Raw genomic sequence first — 23,670 nt, 5'->3', positions numbered from 1 at the left:
ATACATATACATATATATACACATACATATATATATACACACACACACACACACATATATATATATATATATGTATATATATATATATATATGTGTGTGTGTGTGTGTGTGTATATATATATGTATGTGTATATATATGTATATGTATGTATATATATATGAAATAATTGTCTATACATTTCATTTCATTGTTATATTTTTTTTTTACATACACTATAAAAAAAAACTAAATCGGTAGATTTTCAATCGCCAGAATTTTTTCGTAAAAATGATAGTCGTTGTTTTGTTTGTTTTTTACAGCATATTATTGGAACTGGAAAACCCTGTGTTAAGAGTTTTAAAAATAGAAATAAAAAAAAAATAGGCAACTTAGCTGCCAGCTTTTTTTTTTACCCTAAGATCCCCAGTCTTTGTTTTTACACACTTGCAAGCATATTAGTATGATACATATAGTAATGTAATAATACCTTAAATACTATACATTATTTCAACTATTGCAGTTGAGGTCTATTAAGTTTCTTTTGCAGTTTTTTAATCATTCCATAAACGCAAACCGTCACCCACACTTTGTCTTGTTGTCGGAACACTTTATTTTGAGAGCTTGTTTTACACGAACATTTTAGAGGTGGCACCGTGCTGTGTCCTGCTCTGCGCGTCCCCGAAGACAAACTATCTTGTAGGACGAAGATCTTGTCTTTAAATCTTATTTTGTCTTCAAGGTAAGTCTTTTATACTTTATATTTTTACATCATGCGGACCACAATATAGTTGTATACACACGTGTTTGTATCACTCGCGTGTTGGAACATTAGTCTTATTTACGTTGGTTACGTCATTGGGAACACTTGGGCCTTCTTCAAATAATAAACATATAAATATCATGTAAATATTCATGTTTTTCTTTAGAAATGTATTAAAATATAATTAAATATTGGTTTACGAAATGGTTTAAAAAAAGACACTTCATTATTATTGTGCGAATGTCTCAATGTATTTACATTAATATAATCGTGGTCAAAAGTGTAAATACACTTGTAAAGAACATAAAGTCATGGATGTCTGGAGTTTATAATCATTTCTACAACTCTTATTTTTGTGTGATGTAGTGATTGGAGCACATACTGGCTGCTCACAAAAACATTCATGAAGTTTGCTTCTTTTATGAATTTATTATGGCTCTACTGAAAATGTGAGCAAATATGCTGGGTCAAAAGTATACAAACATTCATGTTAATATTTGCTTACATGTCCTTTGGCAAGTTTCACTGCAATAAGGCGCTCTTGGTAGCCATCCACAAGCTTCTGCTTGAATTTTAGAGCGTAGTTTGGATCTGTAACTGGAGTACAGCCCAAAACATCTTTCCTCATTGAGCAAAATTTAACTTTGTCTCTGCATGATTCCTTGCTTCTTGTCTGTTTAATAGATGTCATCAGTGTTTGAACCTGACACCTTGGCAAGTTTCACTGCAATAAGGCACTTTTGGTAGCCATCCACAAGCTTCTACTTCAATTTTTGACCACTCCTCTTGACAAAATTGGTGCAGTTTAGCTAAATGTGTTGGTTTTCTCACATTGACTTGTTTCTTCAGCATTGTCCACATGTTTAAGTCAGGACTTTGGGAAGGCCATTCTAAAACCTTCATCCTAGCCTGATTTAGCCATTGCTTTACCATTTTTCAGGTACAACTCCTCTCTGGGACGGGGGACGGGGGGCGGGGGGGGGGGGGGGGGGTACTAGGATGACAGGGTATGCAAAACAATAACAAAACAATTGTCTTGTTATATTCTTATTTTACCGTTATATTGTTATTCCCATTGTTGCTTTTTAGTTTTTATTCTTATTGTAATATTTCTCTATTTTGTTTCCATTTAAACCCCCATTATTTACTTTTTACTTTTATTTAAATTGATCTCAACTCTGTACACTGCTGCTGGAATTTTAATTTTCCTAAAGGAACTCTCCTGAAGGAATCAATAAAGTACTATCTATCTATCTATCTAATTTTAGAATAGAATAGAATGAACTTTATTGTCATTATATTTGCATACAACGAGATTAAAGACTCCCAACTTAAGGTGCCGTAGTGGGAACAAATACGGGGTGAAATAAATAAAACAAGAGGTAATCAAGGAAAAAGTAAAAATTGAAATAAACAGACTACTATCCAACAAAAATAATAAGCAATCCTGTACAATATACTAATGATCTATTGCTAACGATGGATTCTGATGCGTCATCTATGTTGCTGCTCCTCGATCTTAGCGCTGCTTTCGATACCGTCGATCATATTTTATTAGAACGTATCAAAAAACGAATTGGTATGTCAGACTTAGCCCTGTCTTGGTTTAACTCTTATCTTACTGATAGGATGCAGTGTGTCTCCCATAACAATGTGACCTCGGACTACGTTAAGGTAACGTGTGGAGTTCCCCAGGGTTCGGTCCTTGGCCCTGCACTCTTCAGCATCTACATGCTGCCGCTAGGTGACATCATACGCAAATACGGTGTTAGCTTTCACTGTTATGCTGATGACACCCAACTCTACATGCCCTTAAAGCTGACCAACACGCCGGATTGTAGTCAGCTGTTGGCGTGTCTTAATGAAATTAAACAATGGATGTCCGCTAACTTTTTGCAACTCAACGCCAAAAAAACGGAAATGCTGATTATCGGTCCTGCTAGACACCGAACTCTATTTAATAATACAACTCTTAACATTTGACAACCAAACAATTAAACAAGGTGACACGGTAAAGAATCTGGGTATTATCTTCGACCCAACTCTCTCCTACCGAGGATGTCGTAGTGGTTTGTGCAGCCCTTTGAGACACTAGTGATTTAGGGCTATATAAGTAAACATTGATGATGATGATGATGAATCTACAAAACACTATAGTAGTACAAAATACTGTACAATATACAGAGCAAGACAAGAGTACCAACGTATTGCACTCGAAGGTAGTATTGCACAGTAGGGTATTAAGGCATAATATTCTATAGGGGTGAATTATTATTATTTTAAATTAGAGTTGGGAAAGAAGCTGTCTCTGAGCCTGTTTGTTCTGGCTCTGATGCACCTGTAGCGCCTGCCTGATGGTAGCAAGTCAAACAGGTGGAAGCCTGGGTGTGTGCTGTCCTTGGTAATGTTTTTTGCTCCGTTGAGGCACCGGGAGTTGTGTAAGTCCTTCATGTAGGGCAGGGGACAGCCGATGATTTTTTGTGCAGACTTTATGACCCTCTGAATCGCCTGTTTGTCTGGCTCAGTGCAGCTGGCGTACCACACTGTTATGCAGTACGTCAGCAGGCTCTCGACAGCCTTTTGAGGTGTGTTTGGGGGTCATTGTCCTGTTGGAAAACCCAACTGCGCCCAAGACCCAACCTCCGGGCTGATGATTTTAGCTTGTCCTGAAGAATTTTGAGGTCATCCTCCTTTTTTATTGTCCCATTTACTCTCTGTAAAGCAGCAAAACAGGCCCAGAGCATAATACTACCACCACCATGCTTGATGGTAAGCATGGTGCTCCTGGTAATAAAGGCCTCACCTTTTCTCCTCCAAACATATTGCCGGGTATTGTAGCCAAACAGCTACATTTTTGTTTTATCTGACACCACATGGACAAAGATACAACCTTCTGGCGGAATGTTCTGTGGTCATATGAAACAAAAATGGAGCTGTTTGGCCACAAAAAGTAAAAGGGACATATCCACTGTGATGGCGTGGAACACCGCAGAGGCCACCACAGTGCATATGTTTCTTTTACTTTTTTTTTCGTAGCTGTATTGTTTACCTGTATCTCATCTTTTTTGTAAGAGGAGCTGGCAGACCCGTCAGCGATCCTGTTCTGTCTCCCTGTAATGTTTGTTTGATCTTGAACGGGATTGTGCTGAAAATTTTAATTTTCCTGACGGAATAAATAAAGTACTATCTAATCTAATCTAATCAATACTCAGCAAGATGTTTGAAGGGGAAGGTGAGGCCTTTAGTCCCAGGAACACCATTCCTACCTCCAGGCAACTGGTGCTTTACCGAGAGTAAATGGGACAATGAAAAATGAAAATTCTTCAGCACAAGCTAAAATCATCAGGTTGGGACTTGGGCACAGTTGGGTGTTCCAACAGGACAATGACCCCGAACACACCTCAAAAGTGGTAAAGGAATGGCTAAATCAGGCTAGAATGAAGGTTTTAGAATGGCCTTCCTAAAATCCTGACTTAAACGTGTGGACAATGCTGAAGAAACAAGTCCATGTCAGAAAAAGCAACACATTTAGCTGAACTGCACCAATTTTGTCAAGAGGAGTGGTCAAAAATGTAAGTAGAAGCTTGTAGATGGCTACCAAAAGCGCCTTATTGCAGTGAAACTTGCCAAAGGACATGTACACATGGTAGGAGTGCTAGTCTTCTTACCGTGGTGTGTTTCCAATAGCGGACAATCTCCTGCAGGTTGGTGGCGGTGTTCAACAGGAAATGTTTCCTCCACTCATTCCAGTCCACCTCTTCGCAGGTCAAACACTGATAGGCAGACAACATTCACACTCACATTGGTGAGGTGGGAGGAACCTGGAGTACCCAGAGGGAACCCACATACATACATACATATAATGTATGTATGTATGTGTGTGTATATATATATATATATATATATAAATCATAGTGCAACTTCGCCCTCTTGTGGAACTGTGCCGTCACTACTCCTCCTGCATACATACCGTATTGGGTGTTCCAACAGGACAATGACCCCAAACACACGTCAAAAGTGGTAAAGGAATGGCTAAATCAGGCTAGAATGAAGGTTTTAGAATGGTTTTCCCAAAGTCCTGACTTACACGTGTGGACAATGCTGAAGAAACAAGTCCATGTCAGAAAAAGCAACACACTTAGCTGAACTGCACCAATTTTGTCAAGAGGAGTGGTCAAAAATGTAAGTAGAAGCTTGTAGATGGCTACCAAAAGCGCCTTATTGCAGTGAAACTTGCCAAAGTGTCAGGTTCAAACACTGATGACATCTATTAAACAGACAAGAAGCAAGGAATCATGCAGAGACAGAGTTAAATTTTGCTCAATGAGGAAAGATGTTTTGGAATGTACTCCAGTTACAGATCCAAACTACACTGTAAAATTCAAGCAGAAGCTTTTGGATGGCTACCAAAAGCGCTGTATTGCAGTGAAACTTGCCAAAGGACATGTAAGCAAATATTAACATGAATGTTTGTATACTTTTGACCCTCATATTTTCAGTAGAGCAGTGTTAATTTTGACAGCAAAATTTGATTTAGTTTTAGTCATGATTTAGTTATTTAAATTGTTTTAGTTTTAATCTAGTTTTAGTTGACAAAATATCATAAGATTATAGTCGACGAAAACTACAGTAGATTTAGTCGACTGAAGGGTAATATGTCAACTTTCCCTTCAATTTCTGAAAGTCAAAGCAAAACAGCGGAAAAATCACCGATACTAGTCGTATTTTTAATGAAAATCATGTCTGAAATTTAGTATTTCACGAGTAAGCCGTGTAATAAACGGGATAACAGAGTGAGTTGTATGTCGTGGAACATGCTTACCTGTGTGTGGATTTCGGGGTGATTGGACTGTAAATGTCGCTTCAAGTTTGTTGCGCTTTTCCCCGTAATCCTCACGCTGCATTTCTTACACTGCGTCTTGTCATCTTTGACGTCAAATATAAAATGTCCCCATATGTCCTCTCTCCTCTTCCTCCCCGGCGTTGACATGTTGTCTTCTGCACGTCAGTCTCAAACGCAAACTACGTTTACGTAACTTCCTTACCACGTCGCTCTGATTGGTTCTCTTCCCAACTCCTCCCGCCTCTTCCTAACGAAATGAGTTCCGATTAGGGATGCACCGATTAATCGGTAACCGAATATATTCGGCCGAATATGGCAAAAAAAGCCACATTCGGCCTTCGGTGGAATGAGTTAAAAACAAGGCTGAATAGTGGCGTGTGACGCAATTTTTTGACGCGGTGACGCTGGGATATGTTGTGTACCTGTATAAGTGTATGAGGTTACAAGCACACACTTATTGAGATTTAGTGGGGCCTCTGTTTACATTATTAGCCTGTTGTGTAGGCTACCTGTATAAGTGTATGAGGTTACAAGCACACACTTATTGAGATTTACTTGAGCCTTCTGTTTACATTATTAGCCTGTTGTGTAGGCTACCTGTATAAGTGTATGAGGTTACAAGCACACACTTAATTGAGATTTACTTGAGCCTTCTGTTTACATTATTAGCATATCTACTGTGGCTAAGCAGACTTTTGCCAAAAGGACAATAATTCATTTGTTGTGGGTTTATCCACTTTAATGCACTTTATTTTTTTTTTTGGAATGCATGTTTTGTTTGAAGGCCTAATATAAATGAAAAACTGTGCTTTTTTGAAAAGCAAAGGCTACTGGAATATTAAAAAAAATGTCAGTGGAGGGGGTCCGGTCCGATGACCATGGATGAAGTACTGGCAGTCCAGAGTCGAGACCCAGGATGGACCGCTCGTCGGGACCCAGGATGGACCGCTCGCATGTATCGGTTGGGGACATCTCTACGCTGCTGATCCGCCTCCGCTTGGGATGGTTTCCTGTGGACGGGACTCTCGCTGCTGTCTTGGATCCGCTTGAACTGAACTCTCGCGGCTGTGTTGGAGCCACTATGGATTGAACTTTCATAGTATCATGTTAGACCCGCTCGACATCCATTGCTTTCGGTCCCCTAGAGGGGGGGGGGTTGCCCACATCTGAGGTCCTCTCCAAGGTTTCTCATAGTCAGCATTGTCACTGGCGTCCCACTGGATGTGAATTCTCCCTGCCCACTGGGTGTGAGTTTTCCTTGCCCTTTTGTGGGTTCTTCCGAGGATGTTGTAGTCGTAATGATTTGTGCAGTCCTTTGAGACATTTGTGATTTGGGGCTATATAAATAAACATTGATTGATTGAATAAAAAATTACTTTATTTGAAAAACATGTCTAAATATTTATTCTAGGCTATTTATGCAATATAAAAAAAATTGTGAAAAACTGCATTCATTATTCGGTCTTCGGCCAAGCGTTTAAGTTTTATTTGGCTTCGGCCACAAATTTTCATTTTGGTGCATCCCTAGTTCCGATTGGATCTCGTCTCTGGCAGACATTTTTGTCTCGTTTTTATTCGTTGACGAACATGTCAATACACCTGGTCATCGTCTTAGTTCACGTACATTATTTTTTATTTAGTTATTGTCTCGTTTTAGTCAGAAAAAAAAGGTATTTGACGATAACTATGACAAACATTTTTCGTTTTGTAAAGAAACATTTTGGCTTCACGGTGGCAGAGGGGTTAGTGCGTCTGCCTCACAATACGAAGGTCCTGCAGTCCTGGGTTCAAATCCAGGCTCAGGATCTTTCTGTGTGGAGTTTGCATGTTCTCCCTGTGAATGCGTGGGTTCCCTCCGGGTACTCCGGCTTCCTCCCACTTCCAAAGACATGCACCTGGGGATAGGCCCCTCCCACTTCCAAAGACATGCACCTGGGGATAGGTTGATTGGCAACACTAAAATGGTCCCTAGTGTGTGAATGTTGTCTGTCTATCTGTGTTGGCCCTGCGATGAGGTGGCGACTTGTCCAGGGTGTACCCCGCCTTCCGCCCGATTGTAGCTGAGATAGGCGCCAGCGCCCCCCCGCGACCCCGAAAGGGAATAAGCGGTAGAAAATGGATGGCTGGATGGATTGTCTCGTTTTAGTCAGAAAAAAAAGGTATTTGACGATAACTATGACAAACATTTGTCGTCAACAAAATTAACACTGCAGTAGAGCCATAATAAACTCATAAAAGAATCAAACTTCATGAATGTTTTTTGTGAGCAACAAGTATGTGCTCCAATGACTACACCAGAAAAAAAGTTGTAGAAATGATTGGAAACTCAAGATGTTCTTTACAAGTGTATGTAAACTTTTGACCACGGCTGTTGTTGGATTTGGTTGTCTTTTTATTTCTTAGTCAGATTTTAGAACAGCTAAAGTGTGAGCCTTTTACATAGACCTTGAATTTGGAATGTGGGGATGAAGCCATAACAATCTGTTATCTCAACTGTCCAAGGTAGGGAGGAGAAGAAGAGGGGCGGGTGAGAGTGAGTGAGGAGGGAAAAAACTGCCATTTTAGGATTAGATCAATTTGGACCGAGCTTTGAAATGTTGTATCTAGATTGATCTCCCAAGGCGCTTTGGTTATAAAATATCAAAATGAGTAACCTCTGTCTCTGATTGATTTAAAACCAGCTTATGTGTCATCAAACAATCTGGGGGCGTTGACCGAAGGAAGAACGGGTCAAACGGAACAATGTACGTTGTTGACTGTTTAGTCCAGTAAGATTTATGTTCCCATCTTTCTTCAGATGTTCTCTACGATACTTAGAAGCACCATAACTGCCCAGAAGGTAATCAAATGTGTGCTTTTCTTACTGTGATCGTCTATTTTAGCGCTTAAGAGAATTTTGACAGCGATGTACCTTTGCTTAGGTGTGGCACCTGGCAAGACCCTCACATAAATGTCAGACCTTGTTACTTACCGGAGCGACTCATCCGGGCAGGTCAGACCCTCCAGATATAAAATGGGCATCCTCCTCCAGGTGGCCAACACTGAGAACCGGGGTAATCCCAAAGATCACTGCAAGGAACCAATATTTCCATTCCTCTGTGGTGAGGCTGAAAAAGCGAGAAAAACCCGAGCCCCCTCCCGAAGAGCTGGACCTGCTGCGCTATGACATGGAGTACTTCTGGAAGAGTCCCAAGCCCGCTCTCTGGCTGGGCTTCGCCGGGCTGATCCCGTTTGTCGCCCCGACTCTCTACATGGGCGTCATGGAGATCTGCCACACGGAGCTGGTCTACGCTCAGGTGGCCTACGGAGCCTCCATCGTTTCCTTCCTGGGCGGCTCTCGTTGGGGATTCGCTCTCCCCGAGAGCAGCCCTGCCACACCCGACTGGATAAACCTGAGCAACAGTGTGATGTCCCCGCTCCTGGCCTGGGCCGCCATGTTGATGGTCGACAACATGGTTTCAGCAACCATTATGGTCATCATGGCACTGGGGATCTCTCTTCACTATGACCTGTCGCTGCTGCCCACCTACCCCAGATGGTTCAAAGCCATGCGAGCCGTTCAGACCTTTGTGGCCTTTGTGTCTCTTCTGGGCACAATGGCTTTAATCGAAGTATACCCAACAAAGAAGTTGTTCTCAGAGTAAGGAATCATGCAGACGGTACAATCCTGATCGCATCCGTGGTTGTTACGGCAGAGAGGATGTTGTGTTTACATCTTGTCCCCATCCTGGATATGAATGATGGTGAACTTTCAGCAAAGCGATATAAAGATTAAAAATACAACTCCAGAAAGAGCCTGGCTCACGATGGTCTGGATTTGTCCATGGGAACTGGGGAGTACCTTTGATTGCATAAATCATTTAACATTAGTTGCACGTAGGGTTGGGTATCGATTGGAACCGGGACTAACCCAGAATCGTTCAAAAGTTTACATTTCGATTCCTAGTTTCCGCCGGCCGGAAAAAAATAATAAGTCTGCCGACCTTGAAGAAGAGGCCGCTGAACACCAACGAAAAAGCGCCCACCGCCGGAAATGTTAGCATAGCCGAGCGAGTCAGTCAATGGAACCGGGACTAACCCAGAATCGTTCAAAAGTTTAAATTTCGATTCCTGGTTTCGATTCCCAGTCCGCCGACCGGAAAAAAATAATAAGTCTGCCGACCTTGAAGAAGAGGCCGCTGAACACCAACGAAAAAGCACCCACCGCCGGAAATGTTAGCATAGCCGAGCGAGTCAGTCAATGGAACCGGGACTAACCCAGAATCGTTCAAAAGTTTAAATTTCGATTCCTGGTTTCGATTCCCAGTCCGCCGACCGGAAAAAAATAATAAGTCTGCCGACCTTGAAGAAGAGGCCGCTGAACACCAACGAAAAAGCACCCACCGCCGGAAATGTTAGCATAGCCGAGCGAGTCAGTCAATGGAACCGGGACTAACCCAGAATCGTTCAAAAGTTTAAATTTCGATTCCTGGTTTCGATTCCCAGTCCGCCGACCGGAAAAAAATAATAAGTCTGCCGACCTTGAAGAAGAGGCCGCTGAACACCAACGAAAAAGCGCCCACCGCCGGAAATGTTAGCGTAGCCGAGCGAGTCAGTCAATGGAACTGGGACTAACCCAGAATCGTTCAAAAGTTTAAATTTCGATTCCTAGTTTCGATACCCAGTCCGCCGACCGGAAAAAAATAATAAGTCTGCCGACCTTGAAGAAGAGGCCGCTGAACACCAACGAAAAAGCGCCCACCGCCGGAAATGTTAGCATAGCCGAGCGAGTCAGTCAATGGAACCGGGACTAACCCAGAATCGTTCAAAAGTTTAAATTTCGATTCCTAGTTTCGATACCCAGTCCGCCGACCGGAAAAAAACAATAAGTCTGCCGACCTTGAAGAAGAGGCCGCTGAACACCAACGAAAAAGCGCCCACCGCCGGAAATGTTAGCATAGCCGAGCGAGTCAGTCAAGCATGGATAGCGGGCGTCGACGGTCGAAAGTGTGGCTTTATTTTACTAAAAAAAAATGAAATATCGGCGAAATGTAACACATGCCACAGGACTGTTTGGTGCTTAGGAGGGTGCACGTGGAACATGATGAAGCACCTCCGAGTTCATGGAGTACAAATATATGCGTGTCCCGTCTTGGACAGGAGACAGACACTATCTGTCCAGAACACTCACGCATCCTGCCTGAGAAGGTGGATGTGCTCGTTTTCCTAAACAAGAACTGTCTCTGATGTTATTATGTACCTGCTGCTAATCTGGACCTACTTTTTGCAAGTTCTTTCTTATTATTTATTTGCTTTTCTGCACCAGGTTAGCCCATCAGTGGGAGCACGCTAACATGTTTAAAGGGGAACATTATCACCATTTCAAAAGGGGTTAAAAACAATGAAAATCAGCTCCCAGTGGCTTGTTGTATTTTTTGAAGTTTTTTTCAAAATTTTACCGCTCCCGGAATATCCCTAAATAAAGCTTTAAAGTTCTTGATTTTCGCTATTTGCGATACGACTGTCCATTTCCCTGTGACGTCACACAGTGCTGCCAATACAAACAACATGGCGGTTACCACAGCAAGATATAGCGACATTAGCTCGGATTCAGACTCGGATTTCAGCGGCTTAAGCGATTCAACAGATTACGCATGTATTGAAACAGATGGTCGGAGTATGGAGGCAGATAGCGAAAACGAAATCGAAGAAGAAACTGAAGCTATTGAGCGAATAGCTATTGACGCTATTCGGCCATTGCCTCGGTGTACCTAATGAAGTGGCCCATAGCATGGCAGCCTTATTAGCATCGCCGGTAAAATGTGCGGACCAAACGATCAGGACTTTCGCATCTTGTGACACTGGAGCAACTTAAATCCGTCGATTGGTAAGTGTTTGTTTCGCATTAAATGTGGGTATCTAGTTTCAAATGTACATACAGCTAGCGTAAATAGCATGTTAGCATCGATTAGCTGGCAGTCACGCCGTGACCAAATATGTCTGATTAGCACATAAGTCAACGACATCAACAAAACTCACCTTTGTGATTTCGTTGACTTAATGGTTGCAAATGCATCTGCAGGTTATCCATACATCTCTGTGCCATGTCTGCTTTAGCACCGCCGGTGAATAGCATGTTAGCAACGATTAGCTGGCAGTCAACATCAACAAAACTCACCTTTGTGATTTCGTTGACTATCGTTACAAATGCATCTACAGGTTATCCATACATCTCTGTGCCATGTCTGCTTTAGCACCGCCGGTAAATAGCATGTTAGCGTCGATTAGCTGGCAGTCAACATCAACAAAACTCACCTTTGTGATTTCGTTGACTATCGTTGCAAATGCATCTGCAGGTTATCCATACATCTCTGTGCCATGTCTGTCTTAGCATCGCCGGCAGACACTCTGGTACATTCAATGGGGGTCTGGCAGCAGATTTCTTGCCGGTGGTGCAACTTGAATCCCTCCCTGTTAGTGTTGTTACAAACTCCGACAACACACCCACGAGGCATGATGTCTCCAAGGTTCCAAAAAATAGTCGAAAAAACGGAAAATAACAGAGCTGAGACCCGGTGTTTGTAATGTCAAAATGAAAATGGCGGGTGTGTTACCTCGGTGACGTCACGTTCTGACGTCATCGCTAAAAGACCGATAAACAGAAAGGCGTTTAATTTGCCAAAATTCACCCATTTAGAGTTCGGAAATCGGTTAAAAAAAAAAAAGGTCTTTTGTCTGCACCATCAAGGTATATATTGACGCTTACATAGGTCTGCTGATAATGTTCCCCTTTAAGTACCTGCAGCATCACACACCTGTGTGTGTAAATGTCTTTTCATGAGGTTTTCAATAATAAAGCTCTCTTGATGAAAGTGTAACCCCGTGAAAATGTATTTATAATTTGTAATATTTATATTCAAGTTCACAGATTTGATATTTATATTCTAGTTGAAAAGAGCCCTGTGAGGAATTTATAGTAAAGTTCATAAAAAGTTAATAGAATTAAAATTGGTGGAGAATGTCAGACTATTTCATTCAGAAAGACTGCAGGTTAGATAGCTCATTTAAAATATCCTAAACTTTTTTTTTACCTTGCCTTTTTTTTTTTTTTTAAAGAAAGAATCGGAATCGAGAATCGTCAGGAATTGGAATCGTTCGAATTCAAACGATACCCAACCCTAGTTGCACGGTGGTAGAGGGGTTAAGTGCGTCTGCCTCACAATACAAAAATCCTGGGTTTGATGTTTGCATGTTCTCACTGTGTGGGTTCCCTCCATCCATCCATTCTCTACCGCTTATTCCCTTTGGGGTGGCGGAGGGCGCTGGTGCCTCTCTCAGCTACAATCGGGCGGAAGGCGGGGTACACCCTGGACAAGTCGCCACCTCATTGCAGGACCAACACAGATAGACAGACAACATTCACACACTAGGGACCATTTAGTGTTGCCAATCAACCTATCCCCAGGTGCATGTCTTTGGAGGTGGGAGGGGCCTATCCCCAGGTGCATGTCTTTGGAGGTGGGAGGGGCCTATCCCCAGGTGCATGTCTTTGGAGGTGGGAGGGGCCTAACCCCAGGTGCGTGTCTTTGGAAGTGGGAGGGGCCTATCCCCAGGTGCGTGTCTTTGGAGGTGGGAGGGGCCTATCCCCAGGTGCATGTCTTTGGAGGTGGGAGGGGCCCATTCCCAGGTGCATATCTTTGGAGGTGGGAGGGGCCTATCCCCAGGTGCATGTCTTTGGAGGTGGGAGGAAGCCGGAGTACCCGGAGGGAACCCACGCAGTCACGGGGAGAACATGTAAACTCTACACACAAAGATCCCGAGCCCGGGATTGAACCCAGGACTACTCAGGACCTTTATATTGTGAGGCAGACACACTAACCCCTCTTGCGCCGTATTGCCCACTCCAGCTTCCTCCCACCTCCAAAGACATGCACCTGGGGATAGGCCCCTCCCACCTCCAAAGACATGCACCTGGAGATAGGCCCCTCCCACCTCCAAAGACATGCACCTGGGGATAGGCCCCTCCCACCTCCAAAGACATGCACCTGGGGATAGGGCCCTCCCACCTCCAAAGACATGCACCTGGGGATAGGCCCCTCCCACCTCCAAAGACATGCACCTGGGGATAGGCCCCTCCCACCTCCAAAGACATGCACCTGGGGATAGGCCCCTCCCACCTCCAAAGACATGCACCTGGGGATAGGCCCCTCCCACCTCCAAAGACATGCACCTGGGGATAGGTTGATAGGCAACACTAACTGGTCCCTAGTGTGTGAATGTTGTCTGTCTGTGTTGGCCCTGCGATGAGGTGGTGACTTGTCCAGGGTGTACACCACCTTCCGCTTGATTGTAGCTGAGATAGGCTCCAGCGCCTCTAGCTAATTAGGTTTTATGTACCACCACAGTCTCATAATAAACTACAAATATTCCTTACATTAATAATTATTGTAATTCCCATGGCTGGTGTCCAACTTTGAAAAGTCACAAAATGGTCAACTTTTCTAACTTCCCGTGGTCAATTCCCGGAAATATACCAGAAACTTTCCACTCCTATGCAACCCTAGTTGTGTATTTATTATGATTATTATTTGTATACAGTTTCTAATCAATGTTAACACAGGTTGCTCTTTAAATTGTCAAGTGAGTTAATTATCTCATGTTTTGCTTACGGTGAATATTTCTATCCAACTTTGAGGAGGCAAACACATTCCATCCATTTTCAGCAGCTTTTTCCCTTTGGGGTCGCGGAGGGCGCTGGAGCCTATCCCAGCTGCATGCGGGCGGTAAGCGGGGTACACTCTGGACAAGTCGCCACCTCATCACAGAATATTATACTAATAATAGTATTATAAGTCATAATACCATACTAAAATAGTATTATAACTTATACTATACTAATAATAATAGTATTATAACTCATACTATACTAATAGTATTATAAATCATAATACTATATGACTAATAATAATAATATAACTCATAGTATACTACTGATAATATAACTCATACTATACTACTACTAATATACCTTAGATAACTTTACTACTACTAATTTAACTCAGAAAATGTTACTATGAATAATAGTACTATAGCATATAATACTATTGCTAAATGTATAATTACAGTATTTCCTTGAATTGCCGCCGGGGCGCTAATTACTTTAAAACCTCCTCACTCCTGCGCTTACCAAAGGCATGCGGTAAAAGTAAGCATGCACTAATTATTTTAAAACCACTTCTCACTCCGGCACTTACCAAAGGCATGCGGTAAAAGTAAGCATGCACTAATTATTTTAAAACCACTTCTCACTCCGGCACTTACCAAAGGCATGCAGTAAAAAAATTGAGTGTGATGTAAGCTTGGACCTTAAATCCTACTGAATAGTTCTTAATCTTCTTCCCTTTATGCGATTTCAAATTACCGGTATTGAAATCAGCCTCCTCCATTTTGAAAATGATGACAGGGGAAGTGTCACTCGTGACGTGACGAGTTTGACCCGGTGGAAATACTAAGCATGCGCTAATTATTTTGGGAAGCGAGTAATTCAAGGCAGGCGCATACTATATGTCCTGCGGCAATTCAAGGAAATACGGTACTCATGAATCAATGCTACTAATAATATTGTTAACGGCTGATACTATACTACTACTAATAATAGTATAACTCATAATACTTTACTACTGGTTATAGTATTGTCATAATGCTATACTACCAAAAATAATATAACTCATAGTTCTAATAGTATTACTAGAACCAAATACGAATACTAACTAAATACAACTAATAATAGTATTATATATTATTTTAGTACTAATAAAATTGGAAATACCCAATACTATATGTGGAGAGGCGGAGCCCTTCCCAAGATGGCGGCAAGGAGGCGGAGAGGCGGCCGCAATCTAATTCAGGTGCGTGGCTCACACACCGGGACACAATTAACCCATCTCCTCATGCTGTATAAAAGGGGAGAAGGAGGAGAAGAACCCGCAACAGCTCATGAGAAGCGAGAGGAACAGAGAGCCATGGACGAGGACGACGGCGGCTGAAAGAGCGGACTGTGAGTGAGCAATGGAGGAAGGGGCAGAAAAGCGATCCGAGCTGCAGACAGATTTATTGCAAAATAAAGAAGTCAAACCTGCTCAAAAGCATGTCCTTCCTGGGTGGTCCATTGAACCCGCACAACAACGGTAAGAAACCATCACACTATATTACTAATAAATAATAACACCCCTCTCTTAAAGGGACTAACAATCAGGTGTCATAAGGAAATGCACCCAAAGGAACGTTGGTACTGAATGGTCTTTATTAATGTAAACACCTAAATAAATGTAAATAAGGGAAAATGGTCTTTATTAATGTAAACACCTAAATAAATGTAAATAAGGGAAAATGGTCTTTATTAATGTAAACACCTAAATAAATGTAAAAAAGGGAAAATGATCTTTATTAATGTAAACACCTAAATAAATGTAAATAAGGGAAAATGGTCTTTATTAATGTAAACAACTAAATAAATGTAAATAAGGGAAAATGATCTTTATTAATGTAAACAACTAAATAAATGTAAATAAGGGAAAATGGTCTTTATTAATGTAAACACCTAAATAAATGTAAATAAGGGAAAATGGTCTTTATTAATGTAAACACCTAAATAAATGTAAATAAGGGAAAATGGTCTTTATTAATGTAAACAACAAAATAAATGTAAATAAGGGAAAATGGTCTTTATTAATGTAAACACCTAAATAAATGTAAATAAGGGAAAATGGTCTTTATTAATGTAAACACCTAAATAAATGTAAATAAGGGAAAATGGTCTTTATTAATGTAAACACCTAAATAAATGTAAATAAGGGAAAATGGTCTTTATTAATGTAAACACCTAAATAAATGTAAAGGGAAAATGGTCTTTATTAATGTAAACAACTAAATAAATGTAAATAAGGGAAAATGGTCTTTATTAATGTAAACACCTAAATAAATGTAAATAAGGGAAAATGGTCTTTATTAATGTAAACACCTAAATAAATGTAAATAAGGGAAAATGGTCTTTATTAATGTAAACTAAATAAATGTAAATAAGGGAAAATGATCTTTATTAATGTAAACACCTAAATAAATGTAAATAAGGGAAAATGGTCTTTATTAATGTAAACACCTAAATAAATGTAAATAAGGGAAAATGGTCTTTATTAATGTAAACAACTAAATAAATGTAAATAAGGGAAAATGATCTTTATTAATGTAAACACCTAAATAAATGTAAATAAGGGAAAATGGTCTTTATTAATGTAAACAACTAAATAAATGTAAATAAGGGAAAATGATCTTTATTAATGTAAACAACTAAATAAATGTAAATAAGGGAAAATGATCTTTATTAATGTAAACACCTAAATAAATGTAAATAAGGGAAAATGGTCTTTATTAATGTAAACAACTAAATAAATGTAAATAAGGGAAAATGGTCTTTATTAATGTAAACAACTAAATAAATGTAAATAAGGCAACCATAAGGCACACGACTACATGTTTTTTGTTTTAACCAACAAATGTGTGCACTTTGAAAAGATGACTTGCAAGATGCAAACATGGCACAACATGTTTGGGGACTTGAAACTACTTTGGTATTGTTTAAAAATATTTATCTATACAGCTGTGGTCACTTTTAAAAAACATGTCACGGCTGTCTTGAGTTTCCAATCATTTCTACAAATCTTTGTGATGTAGTGACTGGAGCACATACTGAACAAACATTCATGAAGTTTGCTTCTTTTATGAATTTATTATGTTTCTACTGAAAATGTGAGCAATCAAAAGTATACGTACAGCAATGTTAATATTTGCTGACATGTCCCTTGGCAAGTTTACCTGCAATAAGGCGCTTTTGGTAGCCAAGCTTCAATTTTTAACCACAAAATTGGTGCAGTTCAGCTAAATGGAGGTAATAAAGGGGCCTTAAGTGCACGCCCCCAATATAGTTGTCCAGGTGGAAATCGGTAGAAATTGGGGAGAATGGTTGCCCCGGGAGATTTTTGGGAGGGGGAGGGAACTTCGGGAGTCTATCGGGAAAATTAGGAGGGTTGGCAAGTATGAGTATTAGCGGTGTTACAGCGGCACCGACGCTCTAATGCTGAATTGATATTGCCTCAAGGGCCAAATTAAATTACACGGCGGGCCAGAATTTGACACCCATGACTTAAATGAACTTAGTTTTCTTCATTTTTTTTTGTCTCAATCAAGACTTGGTAAACTTTTGCCTCACTCGGCTGCAGAAGAAGTGACAACAAGCAGCGATCGTTTATTTTTTCCTCTCGCTTGCACTTTTAACATGGAGGATTACACGGTGGCAGAGGGGTTAGTGCGTCTGCCTCACAATACGAAGTTCCTGCAGTCCTGGGTTCAAATCCAGGCTCGGGATCTTTCTGTGTGGAGTTTGCATGTTCTCCCCGTGAATGCGTGGGTTCCCTCCGGGTACTCCGGCTTCCTCCCACCTCCAAAGACATGCACCTGGGGATAGGCCCCTCCCACCTCCAAAGACATGCACCTGGGGATAGGCCCCTCCCACCTCCAAAGACATGCACCTGGGGATAGGCCCCTCCCACCTCCAAAGACATGCACCTGGGGATAGGCCCCTCCCACCTCCAAAGACATGCACCTAGGGATAGGCCCCTCCCACCTCTAAAGACATGCACCTGGGGATAGGCCCCTCCCACCTCCAAAGACATGCACCTGGGGATAGGCCCCTCCCACCTCCAAAGACATGCACCTGGGGATAGGCCCCTCCCACCTCCAAAGACATGCACCTAGGGATAGGCCCCTCCCACCTCCAAAGACATGCACCTGGGGATAGGCCCCTCCCACCTCCAAAGACATGCACCTGGGGATAGGCCCCTCCCACCTCCAAAGACATGCACCTGGGGATAGGTTGATTGGCAACACTAAATGGTCCCTAGTGTGTGAATGTTGTCTGTCTATCTGTGTTGGCCCTGCGATGAGGTGGCGACTTGTCCAGGGTGTACCCCGCCTTCCGCCCGATTGTAGCTGAGATAGGCGCCAGCGCCCCCCGCGACCCCGAAAAGGGAATAAGCGGTAGAAAATGGATGGATGGATGGATTACATATCTAAAATAAAACAGTTTTCTAAACTGGACTTTCAATGGAAGCAGGAGGTAATAAAGGAAGATCTCCATCGAGACGGAGAGACTTTTAAAACTGAAGAAAGATAAGGAAGACTTCTTTAAACAAGTTATCCATGCTTTTGATCAGAAGGAACTGCACATGGACTTCATTTATAAGTAAATATAAGACCATAATAATGTTTTTTTTATTAAATGTGCTTTTCATGATGGTATCCTTACATCACACTCAAATTTATAAGCGCAGGCTTAAATTTACGGAATGTCTGTGGTAAGTGAGAAGAGGTTTTGAAATAATTAGCGCCCCGGCGGCAATTCAAGGAAATACGGTATACATTTTCAGTAGAGCCATAATAAGTTCATAAAAGAAGCAAACTTCATGAATGTTTTTGTGACCAACAAGTATGTGCTCCAGTCACAAAAAAATAAGAGTTGTAGAAATGATTGTAAACTCCAGACAGCCATGACATGATGTTCTTTACAAGTCTATGTACACTTTTGACCAGGACTGTATTTCAACAACATGGCTTTGGCATTTTAGTTATTTTTGTATTTTTAAAAAAAAAAAAAAGGTCCATTATGGAGAATTGTGTACACAATCAATAAAAAGCCACATTGATTTCAACGGAAGTTAACGTGAGTTGTGCTAATTGCTAAGTTCAATTTAAAACTTAAACCAGGGGTGTCAAACTCAAATACAGAGTGGGCCAACATTTAAAACTGAACAAATGAACCTTTTAATAGGGACCCAAACAAGTTTGCATTAAATATTGAACAAGCAAGACTTATATAACTTTAGTGACATGCAAAATCCAGTTTCAAATAGTAATAATAATAATTAAAAGAATATCAATGGCATCTCAAATAAAATTTAAATAAACATTTTATGTCTTTTTTTCTATTTGCAATCTTCTAAGGTAAATATCACATTTTTTCCACGGATCAATAATACATTTGAAAATAAAATAACAATAATGAATGAACCAAACATTCAAGCCTTGAAGTAGCAAGAGAAAATGCATGAATAAAACATTAATTATTGGTCAGTTTGCTGGAAGTTTCCCGGAAGATTTAGTGCTGCAAGGGGTTCTGGGTATTTGTTCTGTTGTGTTACGGTGCGGATGTTCACCCGAAATGTGTTTGTCATTCTTGTTTGGTGTGGGTTCACGGTGTGGCGCATATTTGTAACAGTGCTAAAGTTGTTTATACGGCCACCCTCAGTGTGACCTGTATGGCTGTTGACCAAGTATGCAGGCTTGCATTCACGTGTGTGTGTGTGTGTAAAATGCACAAATATTATGTGACACGCTGTTAGTATGGAGGAAAAGTGGGGGTTTGATTGATTTTAAAACATTGCTGTTTGTTTTTAAATCTTTACATGGACTGGCACCTCAATATATCTCGGACCTCATCCAAATATACAATCCTGCGCGCGCTCTGAGGTCCGAGAGCCAGTTCCAGCTCGTGGTGCCCAAGACCAGACTTAAGACCAGGGGAGACAGGGCCTTCTAAGCTCTGGAACACACTGCCCTTCCATGTTAGAACTGCTTCCACAGTGGAGTGTTTTAAGTCTCGTCTTAAGACCCACTTTTATTCTTTGGCTTTTAACACTACGTGAGTTGTGTGGTCCTCTGTTTTTTATACACTTTGATTTCTATTTTACTGTTTTAATTAATTTTACCCTTTAAGATAGTTTTTAATCATATTTGTTTTTATATTGTTTTTATTGGTTTTCCATCCATCCATCCATTTTCTACCGCTTATTCCCTTTCGGGGTCGCGGGGGGCGCTGGCGCCTATCTCAGCTACAATCAGGCGGAAGGCAGGGTACACCCTGGACAAGTCGCCACCTCATCGCAGGGCCAACACAGATAGACAGACAACATTCACACACTAGGACCAATTTAGTGTTGCCAATCAACCTATCCCCAGGTTTTATATTTATTTATTTTTTGTTTTTATTCAGTCATTGGTAGAGCATAATATATATATATATATATATATATTTTATTTTTTATTTAGCTCGGTTGGTAGAGCGGACGTGCCAGCAACTTGAGGGTTGCAGGTTCGATTCCCGCTTCCGCCATCCTAGTCACTGCCGTTGTGTCCTTGGGCAAGACACTTTACCCACCTGCTCCCAGTGCCACCCACACTGGTTTGAATGTAACTTAGATATTGGGTTTCACTATGTAAAGCGCTTTGAGTCACTAGAGAAAAAGCGCTATATAAATATAATTCACTTCACTTCACTTCACATGGCTGTGCAGCACTTTGGAAACTTATTTATTGTTTAAATGTGCTATATAAATAAAGTGGATTAGGTGACGACAGGTTGTAGAGAACACTAAAAGCAGTGCCTTAAGTGCACGCCCCCAATATAGTTGTCCAGGTGGAAATCGGTAGAAATTCGAGAGAATGGTTGCCCCGGGAGATTTTCGGGAAGGGCACTGAACTTCGGGAGTCTATCAGGAAAATTAGGAGGGTTGGCAAGTATGAATATTAGCGGTGTTACAGCGGCACCGGCGGGCCAGCTCTAATGCTAAATTGATATTGCCTCAAGGGCCAAATGAAATGACACGGCGGGCCAGATTTGGCCCACGGCCCAGAGTTTGACACCCATGACTTAAATGAACTTGTTTTCTTCATTATTTTTTTGTCTCAATCAAGACTTGGTAAACATCTCCAACATTGACATTAAAAGCCAGATCCAGGTGACATTAATGTGTGGACTACTTTACTCATTCCCCAGTAGATAGTCCCTGTGTGCATGCTTTAGTGTGACAACAACAACAACAACAACGTACCGCGTGGTCGCTCCTACTTCTGTATGCCCAGGCCGGAGCGCATGTACTCATACACCACGTAGCTGATGCTGACCGCCGGCAGCACCTTCATGAAATTGGGCAAGATGCCGCGGTAAAGTCCAAAGAAGCCTTCCTTGTCCAGAATCCTCTTCACCATCTGCTTCATGTGCAGCTGCTCCGCACCTTCCAGGGAAGCTGAAAGGAGAGAGAGATGCATGCTGGCTTTAATGGAGGCTGTCTTGACCGTCCTGCTTCAAACACTGCATGCAAAAAGGAGGACGTGAACGTGGGAGAAAACATTGTTGGTCCAACAAATATCAGCAAGTGTTCTGGCTCACCTGTTCTGTTCATCTCAAAAGGTACTTAATTATTGCTTATACTTTTGTCTAATCATTTTTGGCACTTTTCTAAATAAAGGGAACTATTGGCTTTATTTTAACAGAAAATCTTAGCGTACATTTAACATATGTTTATTATTGCAAGTTTGTCCTTAAATAAAATAGTGAACATACAAACCCCGTTTCCATATGAGTTGGGAAATTGTGTTTGATGTAAATATAAACAGAATACAATGATTTGCAAATCATTTCCAAGCCATATTCAGTTGAATATGCTACAAAGACAACTTATTTGATGTTCATACTTATAAACTTTTTTTTTTTTTTGCAAATAATAATTAACTTGGAATTTGATGCCAGCAACACGTGTTGTGATGCCCAAAAATATCGGCGTAATCATAGTAGTATCGACTCGATACGTGCCTCTACTTGATATCATTACAGTGGCATTTGTTTACATGTTGATGCAGGTGAGCTATGGTGTGTAGTGAAGCATGTTTAGCTATTCCTCGTCCTGCAGTGATAATGATACTTGTAAGAAACACATTTTATTTGTCGCCATTGAGACCAGGATTAGTGATTCAGAAATCGCTAAAACATTTAGCGTATCAGTGTTAAAACTTCACCTTTATCTTTACTTTTTAAGCAAAAATGCTTCCGTTCTCCCTTTTCTGTCTCGGTTTTACACACACACACACACACACACACACACACACACACACACACACACACACACACACACACACACACACACACACACACACACACACACACACACACACACACACACACACACACACACGTGAATGCAAGGCAAACTTGGTCAACATCCATACAGGTCACACTGAGGGTGGCCGTATAAGCAACTTTAACATTGTTACAAATATGCACCACACTGTGAACACGCACCAAACGACAATGACAAACACATTTTGGGAGAACATCCGCACCGTAACACAACAGAAAAAATACCCATAACCCCTTGCAGCACTAACTCTTCCGGGATGCTACAATATATCACCCCAGCTACCACCAACCCCCATCTCCCGAATTTAGAGGTGTCAGGGTTGGCAAGTATGGCTCGGCATCGTCTTGCCACAATAAGCTGGGGTGTCCTCGACAACGCTGCTACCCCCCACCTCAACACACACAGACACACACACTCTTAGACGCGCACACACACACACATTGACACACACAGACACACACACACACACACACACACACACACGTATTGACACACACTTACACACACACGCAACAACACATACACACACAGATTGACACACACTTAGACACTCACCCACTTAGACACAGACACACACACATTGACAAACACAACAACACAGACATACACACACATTGACACACACACACACACACACACTTAGACACACTCACCCACTTAGACACAGACACACACACACAACAACACACAGACGTACACACACATTGACACTCACCCACTTAGACACAGACATTTAGACACAAACACATTTAGACACAAAAACACACACACATTGACACACACAGACACACAATTAGACAAACACACACATTGATACGCACATACTTAGACAAACTCATGCACTGAGACACACACACACACACACTTAGACACGCACACAGAGAGAGAGAGCCCCCCCCCCATCTCCCGAATTCGGAGGTGTCAAGGTTGGCAAGTATGGCTCGGCATAGTCTTGCCGAAATAAGCAGGGGCGTCCACGTCAACGCTGCTACCCCCCACCTCAACACACTTAGACACACAGACACACGCACACACACTCATTGACACACACACACACATGTATTGACACAGAGACACACCC

The 23,670-nt window shown here is 41.5% G+C and overlaps 2 protein-coding genes across 3 annotated transcripts in view; one reads left to right on the top strand and one right to left on the bottom strand.

The window, feature by feature from the left end:
- LOC133540880 (mitochondrial adenyl nucleotide antiporter SLC25A24-like) overlaps window positions 1–23,670 on the bottom strand; it is an 87,508-nt gene that overhangs the window by 18,898 nt on the left and 44,940 nt on the right. The window contains exons 10-11 of one of the 2 annotated variants that reach the window (XR_009803749.1): window positions 21,504–21,698; window positions 4,409–4,513 (exon numbers count right to left, since the gene is read on the bottom strand). Coding sequence is in view for 1 of the 2 variants with exons in the window: in XM_061883894.1 (XP_061739878.1) it covers window positions 21,517–21,698 (182 nt within the window). In the remaining variant the exon portion in view is untranslated. Of the gene's footprint in view, window positions 1–4,408; window positions 4,514–16,970; window positions 21,699–23,670 lie in introns of those variants that run through there. The other variant, XM_061883894.1, reaches the window with a different exon arrangement.
- On the top strand, window positions 592–9,377 carry LOC133540881 (transmembrane protein 69-like). Its single transcript, XM_061883895.1, has 3 exons — window positions 592–719; window positions 8,381–8,422; window positions 8,505–9,377. Exons 2-3 carry the CDS (start codon window positions 8,381–8,383, stop codon window positions 9,225–9,227), a joined length of 765 nt encoding a protein of 254 aa, XP_061739879.1. The 5' UTR covers window positions 592–719; the 3' UTR covers window positions 9,228–9,377.

The sequence above is a fragment of the Nerophis ophidion genome, linkage group LG22, assembly GCF_033978795.1.
Source record: "Nerophis ophidion isolate RoL-2023_Sa linkage group LG22, RoL_Noph_v1.0, whole genome shotgun sequence".
Taxonomy (NCBI): domain Eukaryota; kingdom Metazoa; phylum Chordata; class Actinopteri; order Syngnathiformes; family Syngnathidae; genus Nerophis; species Nerophis ophidion.
The sequence above is the reverse complement of the archived record's forward strand: the minus strand, read 5'-3'. Positions and strand labels throughout refer to the sequence as shown.